The sequence below is a fragment of the Polyodon spathula genome, chromosome 3, assembly GCF_017654505.1.
Source record: "Polyodon spathula isolate WHYD16114869_AA chromosome 3, ASM1765450v1, whole genome shotgun sequence".
Classification (NCBI taxonomy): Eukaryota; Metazoa; Chordata; class Actinopteri; order Acipenseriformes; family Polyodontidae; genus Polyodon; species Polyodon spathula.
In genome coordinates, this window is record NC_054536.1 from 15,378,521 (window position 1) to 15,399,250 (window position 20,730).

The 20,730-nt window shown below is 36.2% G+C and overlaps 1 protein-coding gene across 2 annotated transcripts; it reads right to left on the reverse strand.

Moving 5' to 3' along the window:
- Positions 1-845: 845 nt before the first annotated feature.
- Positions 846-20,363, reverse strand: LOC121312758 (protein ITPRID1-like). Of its 2 annotated transcripts, XM_041244488.1 has the most exons (13): positions 20,195-20,363; positions 18,952-19,003; positions 17,914-18,000; positions 16,590-16,792; positions 15,297-15,805; positions 14,749-14,815; positions 11,439-11,554; positions 8,856-10,217; positions 5,778-5,905; positions 3,721-3,832; positions 3,064-3,417; positions 2,099-2,180; positions 846-2,001 (listed from the first exon to the last, which is right to left on the reverse strand). In XM_041244488.1, the coding sequence occupies exons 4-12, from the start codon at positions 16,786-16,788 to the stop codon at positions 2,133-2,135; spliced, it is 2,895 nt and encodes a 964-aa protein (XP_041100422.1). In that variant the 5' UTR covers positions 16,789-16,792; positions 17,914-18,000; positions 18,952-19,003; positions 20,195-20,363; the 3' UTR covers positions 846-2,001; positions 2,099-2,132. The 2 variants fall into 2 exon arrangements, with proteins under 2 accessions (XP_041100422.1, XP_041100423.1); XM_041244489.1 differs by lacking the exons at positions 18,952-19,003; positions 20,195-20,363 and having other exon boundaries at positions 17,914-18,137.
- Between the last annotated feature and the right edge of the window lie 367 nt (positions 20,364-20,730).

The window sequence follows — 20,730 nt, forward strand, 5'->3', positions numbered from 1 at the left end:
TTTTCATAAACCCAACAGTGAACTAGCTTTTGTGCTACTGGAATTGAAACTCTAAAGAAAAGAAAAAACCTCCAAGGTGATTTTTTTTTTTTTTTTTTAACCTGAAGCCATACTGGACTTCTGGAGTGGACACGTTCATCTGGAATTCAAACGTCTCAAACAAACCCTTTTAAGCGCTAACAAAGTTCTTGATTTTGGAACCATCTGTAAAAAAAGGCTTATATGCATTGCATCTCAAATTCAAACTTGAAATTCTATGTACTGTGGTCTTCAGCTACATTTCTTTCCCTATATGCTCAGCTTGCCTGCATTCAGGAAGTTTGATGTGCTCTTGTGCTTGTTTCCATGGTAACCAGCCTGTTTCACCAGCCTTTTTCAAGCCGTTTCCCTGAGCAATGTAATGGGTAAGACAGTTTGTGATATTAAGACAATTAAGTGATATTGGAATTGTTTGTGTTATACAGTGAGAAAAGTACTCAAGATGGAGTCTGAGGTGCTCTTAAATTATCTGACCCCACATAGTTTAAAATGGTGTAGTGGAAAAGTGGGGTGTAAGTTGTTTTTTCTATTTTTTAAATGTATCTGGAATTCCCAGTGAGATTTTTTTATCTAAAGATTGTTAGCGAGTCAAACACTAAAAAGCCTGTACAGCTCTAAAAATCATGACATTTAAATGAGGTTGTTGCCCCTGTGTTACCCTTACACAGTAAAGACAAAGACGCTGGTGTTGCTGCCCTCTTAATGAGTAATAGACTTGCTTGTTTAGTACAGTCTAGTTTAGCACACTGCATCATCTTTACTTGGCGATGGATCTTAAAGCCTAAAAAGGTTAAGAGGTTTGCTTTTTTTTTTTTTTTATTGTTCAGGAGATCAAACATTGCTGATTACAATATTGTGCTGAGTATATTTTTACATAATTTGATTACTCATTCAATTCGGAATGCATTTTAATTTTGTCAGTACACATATACAGTATCTATCGACACATTAAATGCAGGTTGGTCTTTTAAATACCACCTTTTGCAGAAGAGGAATGCAACCTGGAGCCTTTTCAATCTAAAACCTATTAAATCTCTAACCAGGCAGTAGTATTGTTAATCATTACATTTGACTATGTAATGGGCCTGTATAACACAGTTGCCATATCCCTGAGCAATGGCCACAAGAAACTGAGTTGAGGTAATTGTTTGGCTTTTCTTATTATACTAGTACTTTACTAGACACACAGTAAGGTCTAAAAAACAAATACATTTTATGAACAAAAAGGTGTTCAAAAGAGTTCTGTGAACAAAACTCAAAAATAAATACTTTTGTACACATAAGCTTGCCTCTTTCTTTCACACAGAGATTGCAGCTTTTTCAGTTAAGACCAAGTGGGACCTAACCAGGTCATTTTCACATGGATTTTCACTGACCAAAAGCAATAACAAATTACTCAATCATTTAAAGCAAGGCACAGTCTATTACTGTATATTTCTATGAATCTCAACTGAAACACAGGTTATTTGTGGGTCCAAGTCCCTTCTTTTTATATAAATAAACTCAGAAGCCTTCTTGCATCTGTAATACAATTAAATCAATTGAAAATATACTATTACATGCACAGGGCAGTGTAGCAAGTTATACAATTTAATATCTCTTCATTAAATGTAATTTACAAATATTTGTCAAAAGTGGTCAGTTGGTACCAACAGCTGCTGGTTCATATCTCTTACTGATGTGTTTGACAGGGGTCTTTGTCAACAGGCAATTCAGATTCAGAGCATTCTCAGTCATATCAGTTAAAATTGGTTAAAAAGTAAACTGATTGCAAAGTCATCTGCGTGAGGCTTGGGTACAAAGGCTTCTCAGCGGGTTTACAGATCATCAAAAGCACCAGTTTCAGCAGTGTGGTGATCCTTTCTGTTATTCGGCTTGATGGGACTCAGCTCTGGGTGTCGTTTGTTGGTGATTATCCAGTTAACCCAGACTGTGGGCTTTTTCCCCAGCCCTGCTGGAGAGCTTAGACAACAGAGAAGAGTTACATTTGTAAGGCATTGGAAAGCAGGATTACTAGGAGTGAAAGAAACGTTGCTGCTGTGCTTAACAGTACACATACCTTTTGTGTGTGGTTCTTCTCATATAAAGGGTTTTCATGGTGGTGTGTCACTGTTGAAGGACGTCCTGAATGACTTCTTTAACTGTAAAATAAACAGCACAGTGCACATCAAGCAGGCAGGCAATTTTAGTTTCTACTATTTTAAATGATATTTCAGTTATGTCTTCCGCAATTATGTCTTATTTAAAAAAAAAAAAAAAGTGTTAAAGGAATTTCAGATATTCAATCCGTTAATCTTTTGAGTTATTGTAGTGCTTAAAAAAAAAAGTCTTATTGGAGACTGGGCAGTCAGATAGTATATAGTCAAAAACAAACTTAGCTGAAACTATACAGTAGGTTAAACTTGTAAAACAAAAACAAAAATACATACTGTTATTAATAAACTTTTTAAAAAGGTCAAAAAACAAAAAACCTCATATGCGAAATGTATCTACAGGAAATTACTGAATAGTGCCTGTGACGTGGTGACATGTCCGAGCCACATGTCCACCTTGCAAGTCAGGATCACAGAGAGACTTGGAGCTTTACTTCTTTTGTTTTTCAGGTACAAGCATTTATTTTCTTTTAAGTCATTTTAAGCATTGATTCACATACTGGTCAGTCCTCTCAATTTCTCCTCCCTTACAGAGAGGCAGCCTTTTAAAGAGCTAGCCACGCACACATTAACAGCCTTAATTAAACAATTTAGTACTGTTTATTTTTATAACAAATCTATATCTTTAAATAGTTACATATATAAAACATCACATATAAAACCTGAAGTCAATGTTTCTTTTTTTATACTGTGCACTCGCACACAGTATTTTTAACAATGCATAATAATACTTACAAACATTAATACAGAGTCCCAATCTAAAACAATCATCTGGCTTTTAGTGTGCAGAAAAAACCTGTACTGTACATCCAAAAAAAAGGAAGCTTTTTACTTGACTGAGCTAATAATAAAACTCTGTAAAAGATCTTACACTTTGTAGGAAGGCCATAAAGTCCCGTTTGTCCTGTGAATTTTGCTTTTTGACAGTTTCGTTTATGGGTGAGTACATTGCTTTTAAGTCTGCCCCCTGAGGTGTGGGATTTTCAGCTGCAATAGAAGTTGCATCCTCTGTCCCATGTGAAGTCAATTTTAAGAGTGGACTAATTGTGTCAGTTGAGTCAACACTTTTTTCAAAGCAGACCTCAGGTAATGCCTGACACTGTGTGGAGATACTTCTGGTAGGAGACTTGATTTTTAAATCAGGTGTTGTTTGAGAGTTTATAAGACTTTTCACTTGCAGCTCTGCAAGAAGACAGGATTGCACTTCCAAGAGTCTATGCATTTCCTGAAAAATAAAAGCACCAAAAAATACCACTCATTATATGCAATTTAAACTGCAGTATCTCACGATCATATTACATTTTACACTAAAATGGAGTTCCTTAATATACTGTAGAGTTTATTTACTATAGTCTTCTGTGCAGGCTTTATTTACAATGCAGTGCTTTACGTTCTCCAAACAGGAGTTTAGCTGTGGGGTTAACAGTATCCTCCTCGAGCAGCACTCTAACAAGCTCGGCCATCCACTTGATGTCTATTAATCACTGCAGATTGGTTTTGATATGACTGCTGTGGAAAAGGGTCATACCATTTGAATTCCTTCATCATAATGGCATGCTAGGACTGCAAGTTGATTCTCCAGCTCGTTTACTTCCTGTCTCACAGCCTTCCACAAAGCCTTTACATGCCTCGCTTCCTCTCTGTGGGATAACACAATCCAGGGTGTTAATAGTTTTTCACTGACACTAGTGCCAGAAATGCCTTTGCTACATGTGGTCAGGAAATGGCATACCACTGATACATACAGTATAGCATCCTTTCATTTTAATCAACAAAATAAGTTCTAAAAAAACCCGTAATATTGACAATTTGTAAATAAAATACAGTGCCGAGAAAAAGTTTGTGAACCCAAGGTGATAATTGTGGAATTTTTTTTTACCATGATAGCCTTCTTGAATCAAAGCCAAATCTTTTCTTAAATATCCAATAGGGTTTATATTAACCAATTCCATGCATTTTGAAACAAAATGATGTATGAATTAGACAAACAATGAGTAATTAAGATTCAGGGTATGTGAAAAAGTAAGAGAACCACTGTTTTTTTTTAGCTCAATTAAGGGGATAATTAGAATCAGGTGTTTAAATAATTAGGTAGATCTTCATGGATGAGTTTGGGAGGCCCCACCCTATATAAAGATGAGAAACTTTGTGAGTTTGGTCTTCACCATACAGGTGTGTGGAAACACGCCATTCTACAATCAAAAGAAATGTGTGAGGACCTCAGAAAAAAAACAGTTACTGATGCTCATCAGTCTGGAAAGGGTTACAAAACCATTTCTAAGGATTTGGGGCTCCACCAATCCACTGTCAGACAGATTTTCTACAAATGAAGAAAGTTCAAGACCATAGTCACTCTACCCAGGAGTGGTCGTCCTACCAAAATCTCTCCAAGAACAAACCAGAAATTCATCAAGGAAGTCACAAAGAACCCCAGAGTAACATCCAAGGATCTGCTGGCCACTCTCGCCTTGGCTAATGTGAGTGTTCACGACTCAACTATCAGAAAAAAGACAAAACATAAATGGTGTTCATGGAAAGAGTCAGGAGGAAACCACTGCTTTCTAAAAAGAACATTGCTGTCTGTCTGAAGTTCGCCAATGAGCACATAGATGATCCACAATGACTTCTGGAACAATGTTCTCTGGACAGACGAGACAAAATTAGAACTTTTTGGCCTCAATGAGAAATGTTATGTTTAACAAACACCAAACACTGCATTTGAATAGAAGAACCTCATCCCAACCGTCAATCGTGGTGGGAGTGTGATGGTTTGGGGCTGCTTTGCTGCCTCAGGACCTGGACTGCTTGCCATCATTGACGCAACCATGAATTCTGCATTGGATCAGAAGATTCTAGAGGAGAATGTCAGGCCATCTGTCTGTGAGCTAAAGCTGAACCGAAAGTGGGTCATGCAGCAAGACAATGATCCTAAACATACAAGCAGATCTAAAAAAGAATGGCTGCAGAAGAAGAAATTCTGCATTTTAGAATGGCTTAGTCAAAGTCTAGACCTAAACCCCATCAAAATATTGTTGCAGGACTTGAAGAGAGCTGTCCATGCACCGAGTTGAAGCAGTTCTGTAAAAAGGAATGGGCCAAAATTCCCCAAAACCTATGTGAGAGACTGACTAACAGTTACAGGAAACGCTTAGTTGAAGTCATTGCTGCTCAAGGGGTGTCACCAATTGCTGAATCTAAAGGTTCACATACTTTTTCACACATGGACACTGAATGTTGAATCATTTGTGGAAAAACTAATGTTGAAATGTTTTTGTGTCATTTGTTTAATCAGATTATCTTTATCTATTATTAGGACTTAATATTTAATAACATTTTAGGCTTGAAATATGTGAAATATGTGAAAATGCTAAGGGGTCACAAACCTTTTCTCGCACTGTAAATAATTATTTGTATTACAGTTAATTACTTTTAATTGCTATGAATGTGTTAATTTTGCAAGTAGTTATTATACCACTGCTAATTTTGGTAAAGTACTATATAAAAATGTGATCCTTTGGAATTCTTCTTCTTCTAATTATTATTATTATTTCATGTTTTGCCATAGAGGTCTTATCTGTTGCTTACTTTTCTAAATCAGAAAGGATGCTGTAAACTGAAGCCTGCTCATCATCAAGTTCTTCTTCGATTTCTATCAGCCTTTCACAAAATGTCCTCAAGGATTTTGTGATGATTTCGATTCCATTAATTGTGTACTATAAAAAAAAGATGAAAAAAAATAATAACTATACACAAGAAAGGAATGAAAGCCATACCAAAATGTTTTGCTGATGGTCCTTTGTCGTTATACACATTATTATATGATAGAATATTGATTATACTATATATTATACCAAAAATGTATTGCTGATATCCCTTGAGTATACATATATATATATTCATATTAGTATATCTATTAATATAATATATATATATTATATAATATATATATATTATATCCATCTATATTATAGTTTGACACGTTTTCAAAATCCGGTGAAAAAATGCTGTAAAGTAAGAATGCTTTCAAAAATAGACATGTTAATAGTTTATATTTATCAATTAACAAAATGCAAAGTGAGTGAACAGAAGAAAAATCTACATCAAATCAATATTTGGTGTGACCACCCTTTGCCTTCAAAACAGCATCAATTCTTCTAGGTACACTTGCACACAGTTTTTGAAGGAACTCAGCAGGTAGGTTGGCCCAAACATCTTGGAGAACTAACCACAGTTCTTCTGTGGATTTAGGCAGCCTCAGTTGCTTCTCTCTCTTCATGTAATCCCAGACAGACTCGATGATGTTGAGATCAGGGCTCTGTGGGGGCCATAACATCACTTCCAGGACTCCTTGTTCTTCTTTACACTGAAGATAGTTCTTAATGACTTAAGCTGTATGTTTGGGGTCGTTGTCATGCTGCAGAATAAATTTGGGGCCAATCAGATGCCTCCCTGATGGTATTGCATGATGGATAAGTATCTGCCTGTACTTCTCAGCATTGAGGAGACCATTAATTCTGACCAAATCCCCAACTCCATTTCCATAAATGCAGCCCCAAACTTGCAAGGAACCTCCACCATGCTTCACTGTTACCTGCAGACACTCATTCGTGTACCGCTCTCCAGCCCTTTGGCGAACAAACTGCCTTCTGCTACAGCCAAATATTTCAAATCTTGACTCATCAGTCCAGAGCACCTGCTGCCATTTTTCTGCACCCCAGTTCCTGTGTTTTTGTGCATAGTTGAGTCGCTTGGCCTTGTTTCCACGTCGGAGGTATGGCTTTTTTGGCCGCAAGTCTTCCATGAAGGCCACTTATGACCAGACTTCTCCGGACAGTAGATGGGTGTACCAGGGTCCCATTGTTTTCTGCCAATTCTGAGCTGATGGCACTGCTGGACATCTTCCGATTGCGAAGGGAAGTAAGCATTATGTGTCTTTCATCTGCTGCAGTAAGTTTCCTTGGCCGACCACTGTGTCTACGGTCCTCAGCGTTGCCCGTTTCTTTGTGCTTCTTCAAAAGAGCTTGGACGGCACATCTGGAAACCCCTGTCTTGTCATGTGTCTTGTTGCTGTGCTCAGTCTTGCCATGGTGTATGACTTTTGACAGTAAACTGTCTTCAGCAACCTCACCTTGTTAGCTGAGTTTGGCTGTTCCTCAACCAGTTTTATTCCTCCTTCACAGCTGTTTCTGTTTCAGTTAATGATTGTGTTTCAACCTACATATTGAATTGATGATCATTAGCACCTGTTTGGTATAATTGTTTAATCATACACCTGACTATATGCCTACAAAATCCCTGACTTTGTGCATGTGTACCTAGAAGAATTGATGCTGTTTTGAAGTCAAAGGGTGGTCACACCAAATACGGATTTGATTTCGATTTTTCTTCTGTTCACTCACTTTGCATTTTGTTAATTGATAAATATAATCTATTAACATGTCTATTTTTGAAAGCATTCTTACTTTACAGCATTTTTATATGTATATAAAGGTATGTTCCTAAAAAAGTTTTTTTAAGGTTACAGTAGCAGAGGTTCCTAATAATTTGACCACATTAAAAAAGCAGGAATGAAAAAAAAATCATTCAGAAAAACAAGAGACATGCAACTGATAATCATAAAAAAAACAAAGTTGTCGATCCAAGTCCTTATCGCTATTTGTTGGTTTAATTATCAGTGTCTATTGGAGTGGAGACATTGCTAAAATATAGTAATAGAGTTTTTTTTTTTATTATTATTATTATTATTATTATAACTTGTGTTTTTAGCATTTTTTCATTTTAGAATTTTAAAAAAGCTCCTCTTCAGGAAGCTCAGGAAAAAGCGCTTCCCCGATATTTAATTTTCTTTTTTATTCAACGGCATCACATGAGCCTGTTGCTATGAATATGTGTTGTTGCTATGAATGGTTGCTATGTATGTGTACATGTGGCAGAGCAGAAACCCTGCTGCTGTAAATAATGTGTGTGGGAATGTAAGGGTGGCAGGGATGGGGTTAAATCAGGGGTGGGCCGGTGTCCCTCCTGGTTTTTGTTCCAACTGTTCCCTAAATTACTTAATTGGACCAATTAAGTGCTTATTAGAAGCTTAATTGGTCAAATTAATTCATTTAGGGTACAGTTGGAACAAAAACCCTTTGTTAAATCTATCCGTGCCACCAATCACGGGTGTGGCCATTCCCCAGTTAGGTAATTAGTGCTAACTGGGGAGTGGCCACATGTATAAAAGGAAGGAAAAATCCTTTGTTTGATAAAAAGGAGTTTGGTAGCCTGTGTTTGGACCTGTAGTGAAAGTGAACGCCCAACCTATCTAATATTGTATTGTTTGAATCTTTATTTTGGCCTGTGTGTCTGTTTATTTGTTCCAGTGTTTAGTTTGTTGTTTTGTGATTTAAATGTGCTCAACAGCGCTTCACTGCAGCTTTCTTGTCTCTCTTCCTGCCGGTAACTAACAGATAAAACATGATTAGCCCTAGAGGCAAAGACTAAACAAATATTCTTCTGGGTTCTATGTTAACAAATCAATGATACCATATTTTTGAGAATATATGCATGGTAGATTATATAGGCAGTGCAATATTCATCTTTTGTGTAACATGCACGTCTTCTAACTATTACTGGAGAACACTGCAAACATTGTATAACACACAACCTGCATTAACTTACTGGGAAAGCAGCTACATTCCGGATTGCACATTGAAGTAGCTCTAGGGTTTTATGCAAGTGACCCACTGTAACTTTATCAGATGCCTGAGTGTAAAAGCCATGTGAAGAAAAGCCACCTGGAGAACAGCAGCAGTGGTGGTGACAGGAATGATCATTAAACATCTCATCAGAGTTACCATCATCATTTACAAGTCCAGTATCCAATGATACAGAATTGGACAAGAAGCTGTAGCCTTGACTATCACATGAAAGTGAGGGTTTGGAAGCATCTTGCTTATGTTTGAGAATAGTCTGACCAAAGACATTTCTGTTATCCATACAGTGAAGTAGTGGAATAGCAGACCCTGACCTTTTCGTGAAGGCCTCTGTTTTGGCTTGCTGATGTGTTTGTGACATGATTTCCAAAGAATGGCCTCTGGCTATATGTCTTTTGGGCACACTGTATTGGAAAGTTGTCCTTAAGTTTGAGGGCATCTGTACAGATACAGATCTGGTTAAGGCAATGTTTGGGTTTGATTTTTGGTAAAGTTCTTTGAGCTTATGGGGTCTGTAAGAAGGGACTGTGAATTCACATTGATCCGTTTTTGAGTCTGCTTGTTGGCTAATAGAATGAAAGGTGCTAATAAATGCACTTTTGTCAGGGGAAGATTCAAGAGCATGACTGTTGATAACCTCTAGCTCTGTTTTATATCCTTCACTTTGGCTTGTATTGGTCCCCAAAATGTTAATGGGACAATCTTGTAGGCCTTCAGTCTGAGAAAAAACTGGGAGATTCTCAACCTCTTGAATTGAGTTTTCAGACTTATCACCAAATGGAAGTGGTAATATATTTGTATTGTAATCCAAACTTGGGGTGTATTCCAGTTGCATATTTGGTATTTGCATGTCTTCATCTTGATATCTAACCATTTTACTTGTGTCCAAATTAGGAATGATTTCTAGCTGCACATTTAGACCTTGATCGTCTAAAGCAATGCTTAGGCTTCCATTGACATCCATTGGTTCTGGTACTCTCACTTCTTTGTTAAAGTACTCTTTGTTACTTTCATTTAAGCTTAAACCACTGTCTTCTAGTGATGTACCCTGCAGTGGTACTGGAACCTCCAAGTATTCCTGGATAACAGAGGTGTTACTTCCTACAACTATGGAAACTTCTACATTACGGGAACAAGAACAGTCATCCTCTTGCTGTAATTCCAGTTCTGGAGATCTTACATTTTCATCATCTGATGTAAAACCATTTTTCTGTGAAACATCAGAATCTAATTCTTGCTCTGGATCTTGAACTGAAGTTGAGAGATCCATGTTTCCCCTGAAAGTAGTCTGGCTGTCCACACAGTTAGTATCCAGTTTTTGAAGTGTCTGTTGGAAAAAGTCACAATATGAGTGTTACAGGGTGGAGTGTATTTGTAGACACTGAGTATTGCTATTACTGCTCCTTTGTCTTTCTGAAAGCTTTGGGCTTAAAAACAAGTTAGCTTATATGCAAAACTATCTGGGATTAGTTCTTTAGTCTACTTGTTTAATTGACTAAACAAGCTTGAGCTTCCCCACTAAAAAAGCAGTTTCAGTTGTTTTAAATTTGCACCAGGACTGACTTAAATTTTGGTTTAATGCCTATTGTTTTCACTGTTTTTTTGTTTTTGTTTTTTTTTTCTTTAACTGAAGGCTAATGATCTGCTGCAATTATTTGCAATGTTTTCTGTGCAGGATTGAAAATATTGTTATACAACCTTTTTTCTGTTGATTCATTTCCAGGGTAGTGAAAGCCATCCTACCACAACCAGTCAGTTGTTCTCTTCAGAAAAGGTATATCCAGCATTTTCCATAAATCTTACCTGCTGTGCACTTCCATTCATTAAAATGTATTAAATACTGCATTCTGAAAGAACACGTTATTGTAAACCTGTTTGATATCAGTGCTTTCTTAACATGTTGAACTTACATGGTCAACTGTACCCACCCTTCAATGGCTTATTTCCTTCAATAAACAATCAGCTGGTTTCCCTATTAACAGACATGCTTTCAGTCAATAATATGTTATGACTCAGAAGACTTTGCTGCTGTCTTTCAAAAAATGACATTTGAAACCTCTGTAACAAATAGAAGTGCAAAATAGGTATTATTTATGGAATTATTTTTGTAGCTAAATTACTTTTAGAATCACTGATGTTGTTTGTTGACTTTCAGATGTAATACAAACAAACAAAGCATACCATTATTTACTGTGTTTATTCAGAATGGAATAGATATAGTACCAGTCAAAGTTGAACCTCTTATTTTGTTGTTATTTATCTCTCTAATTTATCTACCATCTTAAAAAATAACAATATGGCATCTACTTTTATGGAGCTTGCTGCTTCTGAACCTAGGCTGTTTTGTCAGAATAAAACAAACTTGTTTTGTCATTAATAATAACTTGTAACAGTGAGTGGGAGATAACAACAAAGGTATGTGCATTTATTTACAAGGACTTATTGTTACATTATATTTTTCTGAGTGGATGTTTTTTTGTTTATTAGAGGTGGCCATTTTATAACAATAAATCTTAATATCTAAGTTTTAGGGAACACAAGACCTTACCTTTGGAGTCAGAGGCATTGCTGTAGCTTTCTGTAAAAGAGAAGGCACTGATGGTTCCTCCAGAAATCCACTACTGTCTGACTGGCAGCTGTTTGCTCTTCTTATGACAGAATCTTCTAACACAAAAAACATCAGAAAAGGTCAATCCTATTTTATTCAAAATCCATATGTAGCCCAACCTGCTCAGTTTATCCTACTCTGTTCTCGACCACCAAATAATGAGCGATATGCACCCCCTGCCACAACTGTTAATACAAAATTAGAGGTATCTTTAACGTGAACAAGTAGATCAACATGACCAGAATCCACTGTATGTAAAAAAAAAAGTACGTTTGACATACCGACAGATGCTTCCATGTATTTCCTAGATACTCTTAATAACTCATCCCAACTAAATAAGTGCTCCTACAGACGGACGGGGCCCCTCCTTATGTAATGGGCAATGTTGTGTGATGCACTGCCGTTACGAATTTTGTCCTGTCCCCTGTCATTGAGATCAGATGAGGTTAAAAGCGTTAAACCAAGAACGTAAAAGAATCGGGATCCTTTGCCTTGCGGTTAAGGTGCTCGCTTTCAGTATGCGAGGTCGCAGGTTTGTGCCCAGCCTCTGCCCTGTTACACATACACCACCATTATGATACACTCAATATAGTTGTGCTAAAGAAGGTCCTCAGCAAGTATACCCAATTGCCATTTTAAACATATTCTATGCATTTATTAGCTGTATTCTCATGTATTTATTTAATTGCTGAGATGGATGGAGGAAATGAAACACTGTCTTTGAAAATGTGGCAGTGCTTTTTCTGTTCAGTTATGATAAAAAGGGAATTTAAAACAGTGTGAAGGTTAGGTGCTATTAATGGCACAACTGAATTTATTAGGTGACCATAAACTACTAAATTATTGTATATAGCTTAGTCTATATTTTTGGAAATTGTAAGTCTTGCAGTCCATAATGGGTCTTGTAACTGACCAAACATGACATAATAAAGATGTATGTTTTAGTTTACCAGATATCACAGCTGAAGAGATACCAGGGAGGAAGGACAATGTATTCCTCAAGGATCTGGACCTTGTATTGCTTAGTGGTTGGTTAAGATTATCTACCTTGTGCGCGCTACTTGCAAGGTAAAACCCTTTCTGTGATTTTGTAGTGTTTAGGATTTATTTAATAATTTTCAAATACGTTCTTAGATGGGAAAAATTTGCTGAAATTCATAGTGGTGGTTTTGCCAGGAGAAATGATCCTCTCAAACATTACAGAGTGGTTATCTCAGTAATGAGAACTGGTTAATGATAAGCTCCAAATTAGCATCAGAGTATACATGTCTATTGAGAAGAGATCATTTTGTGAATTTATTGTCCAAAGAAATTTATTGAAAATTCGATTATCTTGCTTCAATCCCAAAAGCCTAGCAATCTTGTTTAGACCATAAAACAACCAGAAAATATTGAATGTGAACACTAACTGCTAAATCAAGCTATACAAATGTCCCTATTTCATTAAAGAATCACTGGCTTGTCAATCTTAATTACATTTACAGAACATGCAGTTTTACCTAACTATACGTATTGAGTAAGATAACATTTTCTACTTCCCAGCTATTTTTTTTTTAATCAGTGATAGTTCTTATTGGCAGTATTAAAACATGTTACCTTTCAGGAAACTAGATTTTTTGGAAAGTCCCGGGTTATGAATTATTGAAATTTAAGTTTTGGATTGTGGAATTCTTTTTTCTGGGTTACTGAAAGTGACCCATAAATGCTTTAAAACTAAATCTGCAACTCTTGAATTCAGTAAATACTAAGTACTGTATATAAAGATCTGCTGCTTGTTACTTAGCTAATTTTGAATCAATGGTTAGTATTTACATACTTCAACAGAAATGCTGCTTTTGAATTCTGCAAAGTATATTATCTCTCTTTGCATAGTGTTTGTGCACCTTCACAGTAGGTAGAACATTACATGCAGCCATTGGATCCTGCTGTGCAAATCATCCAACATTGCACCAGGTTTATTGCTGAAAATGAAAAGTCTGACATCCTGTACTTGTGTGTGTTTCTATGACATTCATTTCACATATACACACACACACACACACACACACACACACACACACACACACACACACACACACACAACCTAGCTAACAATGTGTCATCCTCACAACAAATAGACTTAATACTGGCCTGTGCCCTGCAACAAGTCTTATTTCTATGTGGTCCAGGGTTGTTTTTAGTTAATTCTAGTATTATTCATTCAATTAAGGGAGTGGATTTAGGTAACGAGAAATAAATTATTTCGGCACATTTTATGAGAGCAACCCAATAACTTTACTGAAAGCATTTTACAAAAGTTATTTTAAACAATTTAATTACATAAAGCAAGTATGGATACTGAAACTTTTCAACTTTTCAAAGTCAAATCTATATGTCTCTACAAAAGAGGCCACAGTTTAACTTTTTTCTTGATTTTTTTTTTCTTTTTTCCAGTTCCATTTATCATTGTCACTGGCTGCTGCGTCTTACCACCGATCGCTAAAGTACCCACAAATGAAAATGCAAGTTTGTGCCACGAAACAAGCAAGAGCTTTCTGTTTCAGAAGGCTCTATTTAAATGTATTTATTTTTTCACAGATGTAGACTTTTGCAAGGGAAATGAGCCCCTGGCTATAGGATCTACAGTGTTATGTTTGCATTGATTCCAGGCAACAGCGGCACAACATTGTATATACTTGACCACACCTATTGTGTGCTTTTCCACTACCAGAGAACAAACAGTGTAAACATAAAAACAGGAGAAAAGGAAACCAATTAGTGACAGTATATTAGGTGAGTATATAAAATGTTCAGTAAGGCTTGTGACCTTGTTACTACTTCTTTAACCCATATACAGTGCAGATAAATTATCAATGTCAAATCAGAGCATACTTTTGTTTTTTATCTCTACAATTAAGGCACTGAAGTTTGTGCCAAACCAGCTTTGATAGCATGCAGGAATTTGATTTCCCAATACAGGGATAAATCAATACTGGAGTCATGTTTTTTGTTGTACTGCAAACCATGTACATGTTTTTTTAATCAGTTTTAAGAGAATGAGATAAGAAACTTCATGAAAAGCTATATGCACCTGTCCTTTGCAAAGATCTCTTTCTTCTGGAGGTGGCCAAATAGTCCAATCATTGTATATTAAATTACTGTATCTTTGAATAGCACAGAAGAATCTCATTTAAAATAAATAAATAAATAAAAACAAAAAAAAAAAAATCTCCAATCAGTTAGTCATCTTGGTGCTGACTTTCATACTTACCTAAAGTGACTTCAGTAACTGGTCCTGAAATGCTCCCTGAAACACTGCCCTCGTCAAAGCTGTCAATCTGAGTTTGAATAAGAACCATGATTGTAACAAAGATAGATACAGAGATAACAAAAAAAAAAAAACAGTCACACTACAACATTTCAATGAGAAGCTACAAGAAGTATTTGGGCACAACAAATGTTTCAGCAAGGTGTAAGGGCCTTACCCCTTGATGATTAGAAACCATTGTGGTCATGTCTGAACCCTTTAACTGATTTTCTCGTTTAAATAGTAGTGTTTGATTCTTACTAGCTGTGATACAAGTGTCAGAAACTCAAATACTACCTGGGAAACATTTAGTTGAGTCCACAAGAGTGATGTTGATGCTGATGTCTAGTGAGAGACAAGGGAAGTATATCTGACACCTTTGAGAGCAACACAGATCAATTGAGTTACAATTGTTTTAGTTGCCAAAGTATTTTAGTTTTAAGTCCATTACCCTGTTGGTAAGAATAAAGAATGTCCTGGATGCAAAAATATTTTAAATTGATAAATAATACCTCTTCCATCTCAAAGGAATCGGGAGCCTGTCGATCACAATGTTTTCTTTTTAGTGAAATGGCAGCATTATGGTGAGACTCTATGGATGTTCTGAATCTTGGTAAACACTCCAAGGCTGGTGAATGTTCACCCCCTATCACTCCAGATAAAGGAGCAGTCTGAGGATTCTCTTTCTCTGCAACCTTCTCTAGATGCAAATCTGGAGGTGTCTCAACTGCAGGATTCTGCTCTTCTTCCAGGGGTGACAGGCATCCATTTTCAAGAAGACATTGCCTTGTTGATTTCTGTGGTTGTTGCTTGCTCTGTTCCATGCTTATGGTTTGTTTGGAGACTCGTCGGAGAAGCGTGGCTAACTTTCTTCTCTTTTCTTTCAGCTTGGATGCTTTGTTCTCCTCTGGGGTAGTCACAGGAGGTTCAGTGACACCTGACGTATTTATGCTTACATTATTGAACAGGTTTGAAAAGACACTGGTCACTTGATGCAAGACCTCCAGCTGTCGGAAACGATCTACAATAAACAGAATCAGATTAGGAAACCTTACACTGCACTGGATATGTTACCATATTGGTATTTTGTATGTTAAAGGACTGCTAGTCAAGGTTTTAATGCCTTGACTATCCCCCCCCCCTCCCCCTTTTACTGTGCTTCACTTCTAATTCAGAGTATTCAAATCATAGTGTCACATGTTCTGGTTACAATTAGACCATTGAACTGACTTTAAACTACTATACATACAACCAACTAAATTATTAGATACTAGGACATAGTAGTAACTTTTCATCACATTGTCTTGAGATAGCTCCATGTTCCAAACCGAAGTGTACATTACAGGCAAAGAACCAAAGGAAGACCAGTGATAATATTGTTAATGCTAAGAAGATGGATTTTAAAACATTGGTTAACACTCCTTTAAAGTGGACTAGTGTAAAAACAATTCTTGTAGTCTAGTTATTTTACGATTCATGGTTCCACAACCTGTTTAGGACAACAAAAAAATAAAACAGAAGGGGCAATAAATACACTCATTGAAAGGTTATGCATCCCTTTATTGGTTAATTGGATTTGGGGAATTGTATGTGGTATACTGTGAGAAAGGTAATCAGTAAGGAAGAGACGAATCAATCGCTTAATAATCCAACCACATATACTTTAGAACACTGCAGTGTAAAAGAGGGGTGTGTCTTTTGCCTATTTGTTTAACTCGAATCCCCCATAGATCTTCATTGAGCTTGAAAGGAGCCTGTTTGCAAACTGCATCAAGCCTTTGAGGTTACAAATAAATAATACTTACTATAGAAATCAGGGTTCTCAGTATCCATCCGCATCTTCTGTGCCTCAAGGAAGACTCTGATATTAATTCCTTCTGCACTCGATGGGCAGTTTATAAACCTTGAAGGAATTTTGATAGAAATATCAGGTTCGTCTACTCCAAAGCCCAGGTCTAACAGAATCTCTTCTGGATCATCCTGCCAGCGATCCAAAACATCCATTATACTGCAGCAGAGGTAAAAAATGAGACAATTCCTACATTAAAAACAAGAAGAATCGTGGGCGCAAATGTATATGGCACAATTGTAGAGGAAGCTTCAAACACTGTAAAAGCATGGCATTGGGATCGGCTCAGGTTTCAGTCTTGGCCTCAGGGGCCTGGTCTCATATACTTTGGAGTTTAAGAAGTTTTTGTCAACGTCATTTTCACACTGATATATGTTTTAAAGGTTTGCCTCAATGTTGTCTATTAAAAAATAAAGACGTTATAATAAAACTCCTAAAGGAATGTTGTGTGGGATAAAGGACACCAACATTTTTTTCAGTGCTAAGTTTGCACCATTTGTTTGTAAATAGAAAAGGAAAAACAACAATAACAAAAATGGTGGAAACAAAGCACTGGGAAAATACTTTTTGAACATGGCCCATGGAATTGTCTGAAGCTGTAGGTTGTGGTAGTGAGGTGTGGGCTCTCAATAAGGAGTGCCAATGACTGTCTGCAAGGTGTCTCACAACCTCTTTGTAACTGAAATTGTTTTCATCCATTGCTTTACATAAGCATTAGCAGTGGTGTCTCTTCCTAAAACAAACAATCATTAACGGTACCTTAAAGTGAGTGTTTATAGGTGTGGAAGTGACCACAGTGGCTCAGTTTGCAGTCAGTAAGAAACATTGCACAGCCAATGGCAAGATTCTGTTTACATTTTCTGGGGAGAAATGCTTAAAGTAATTGTCATGCTATCATATCATATACAAGCCTAAAGAAATTAATCAAAGTAATATGAATATTAAACAAAACAAAGCTCTGTTACGCTTGCTTTCATTTTACCAAAACCAATAAAAAAGTAGAATCCAGGTTAGAATGGTAATTTAGGAATGTCCACCACTTGGCACTATAGCTGGGACATTATTATGATATAATAATCTATATGGGAACATATTTTCCTCAAAGCAATGCCTACAAGTTGTAATTTACAGTACTCCTATCCACAAGTGCCTACGAGATCTTGAATTATATTATTTAGTTGATGGTTCTAGTTCTTAGTTTTCTCCTTTAAAAACAATGGGAGTAATTTAAATACAAGAGGAAATGCTTTAGGGGGGAAAAAGTCATGTTTTAATCTAACCTTTTGATTCCAACACTAACTGAAAAGGATGAGGCCACACTGTTCCACCTTGATAAAGATGGATTTTCTGATTGTGGTTTTAGAGATCTAGAAAGAAAGGAAAAAAAAAAACATTATTTAGTCTTGGTGCATGCAGAAGAGGGACATACAGTGTGTTTGTCTCTAATTTCTCTGCAGTTACACTGTAGTATATTCAGGTTAACAGACATTACATTGTAAATGCACAAGCTTGTGGATCTAAATATTATTACCTGGAAGTATCTGATACAATAGAAGCAATTTTGCTTTAAGTGCAGTAATACTAATAGTAAACATGATATGGTATATAATAGATTTTCTGTTTTATTTTTTCTCATCAATTACTCACATAACATTTTTATGAGGTGTCATTTGGGACATAAGTCAACCAATTATTTACATAAACTATATACTGAGACACATACACTGTATACTTAGACTTATACACTCTGTACTGAAATGCATACACTCTTTTTTGACATGCATACACTATATATTGAAATGCTGAGACGTATACACTGTATACTGAGATTGATACACGCAGTATTGAAATGCATACACTACTGAAATGCATACACTATAAACTGAAATGCATACACTGCATACTTAAATGCATACACTGTATACTGAAATGCACACACTGTATACTCAGATGCATACACAATATACTCAAATGCTTAAAGATTGCAGGTGTGACGACAGGTCGAGTGTGTATTTTTCTTGACAAGTTCTTTTCTTTTCAAATATGAAGTTTCATTCTGAATTTAATATTTTATTTGTGTGTTCACTGCTAATCCTTTAGTTCAATCCAATGATGAGGATATCGTTGAATATTTTGTTCAACACGAGACCCAGAACAGAGAGGCACATATATCTATATTAAACCACCTGTTCTTAATAGAGAATGCAGCTAATGGATAAACTTGCTTTAGAAATACATCCCTTTGTTTTTATAAAACCAAAACTGTTGCATAATAAGAAATACGTAACCACTTTAGATTATATTCAGATTCATCTTACCTTATATATTCTTGTACAGTGATACGGTTTATGTTTTTGTCATACAAAGAAGCTGTGAAATAAAGATCATGAAAAAATATGTAAAGCTAAAACTTAATACTACAATGTAGTTTCTCTGTTCCACATACTGTAGTATAATACTATATACTTTCTCAAAGAATATTTTGTCAGCTAGAAATCCTAATACTTTGTGGCAAAACCAGTACCTGATTGGTCTTGCGCGTTATTTTTTGTGTGTGTGTGTGTGTGTGTGTGTGTGTGTGTGTGTGGTAAAGTCTAACAGTTTTTTTTTTTTTTTTTTTTGTCAAATTGTTGCATGCTGTTTTAAAAATAATAGTATATTTTCCCATCAAAGAACCACAACTTTTCATAGAAACTCTATGAACCAAAAAGGAATTCCTGAGTAGACTGGAAAGTAGGCACTCCATTGTGTCAGTGGAACAGGATGGTGCTAACCTGCTAACCAAGACCCATCTGATAACATTAGTTCTTTTGGCTGTTATCAGACCATTAAACTCAGTAGACATTTTCATTGGTGACTAATCCACACAAACTCATCTGAAGTCAATTTTTAACTGCAAGTGCTATAGTATATGCAAAACCACATTTACTGAGAATGTAAGTAGTCTAGACACATGCACCTAACCCAAAACTAAATAAGTCTCTCATTTGGTTTCCTGGGAGACATTGAATAGTGATGGCTCTGTCAAATATTATGGGTTTTCATTTTGTAATGAGTAACCAACAGTGATCACATGAAAATCCCTTGAAATGAGCGTTGAAACTATTTGTTGGCTCATCCCCCATTTGGAGAGAAAATCATGTTCATAAGTGGAAAAAATGATCTCTTGCATGCTCTCAACATCTATCCTGAAGCCCCTTTTTTCCATGACACGTCGTTTCTGTATCATCAACCTCAAAGGAAGGAAATACTTCACTAGGCTTTGATCCATTCATGCTGGAATGTCTCATGTCCAGTTTGGAAAAAATTGAAAAGTTAGTAATCCTATCAACTGTACACAGGTTTGGACAAGACATATTTCCTTATTGGCCAAAGTCAAAAAGTTTCACTGATGCATGTGTGTGTTATTATACAGACAAATACATTTTAGTGAGAATGTACATAACTTTTAGATACTACATTACAATTATTGTACACAATCCCATTTTTAACCAACTACATGTATTATTTAAAAATGAATAAATACAATTACTGCTATAAAATTCCGCTTTGATCTCCTACCTTCCACTCCCAACACCAGATCATCTTCTGCGCTGGCCAACCTCTTTAGAGGTACAGCTGAAACAGGTAAAAGAGAGGTTTAACTTAAGCAATAGAAGCCGAAGAACAGGGCTTTACCGTCTGGTAAGGAGTGTCTCATCTATTAAATGTACCGAGCCAAAGGGCCTTGCCCGGCGTTAAAGCTCTATCAAGAGGGTTCTATTGCTATTATAAAATGGATACATTCAAAACATTTAATGTTTTTTTTTTTTTTTTTTTTTTTTTTGTGATTTTTATGTTTTTTGTTGTTACACCAGAGCGGTCATATGCTTGAAATCGGTTCAAATTGTTACTGTAGTAATGTTTAGCAAATTAAATCAGGTTTTTATTAACCCTAACCCTAACCCTAAGCTAATAATTAACAATGTTTGTTAACAGTTTTAAAACATCCCTTAAAATAAAGTGTGACCCTATGTGTTAATGCTGTTCGTGCTGTTTGTTCAGTAGCTTGTTCACAGTGTGTTCATAGGGTTTGGCTTTGTTAACAATGAGAGCAC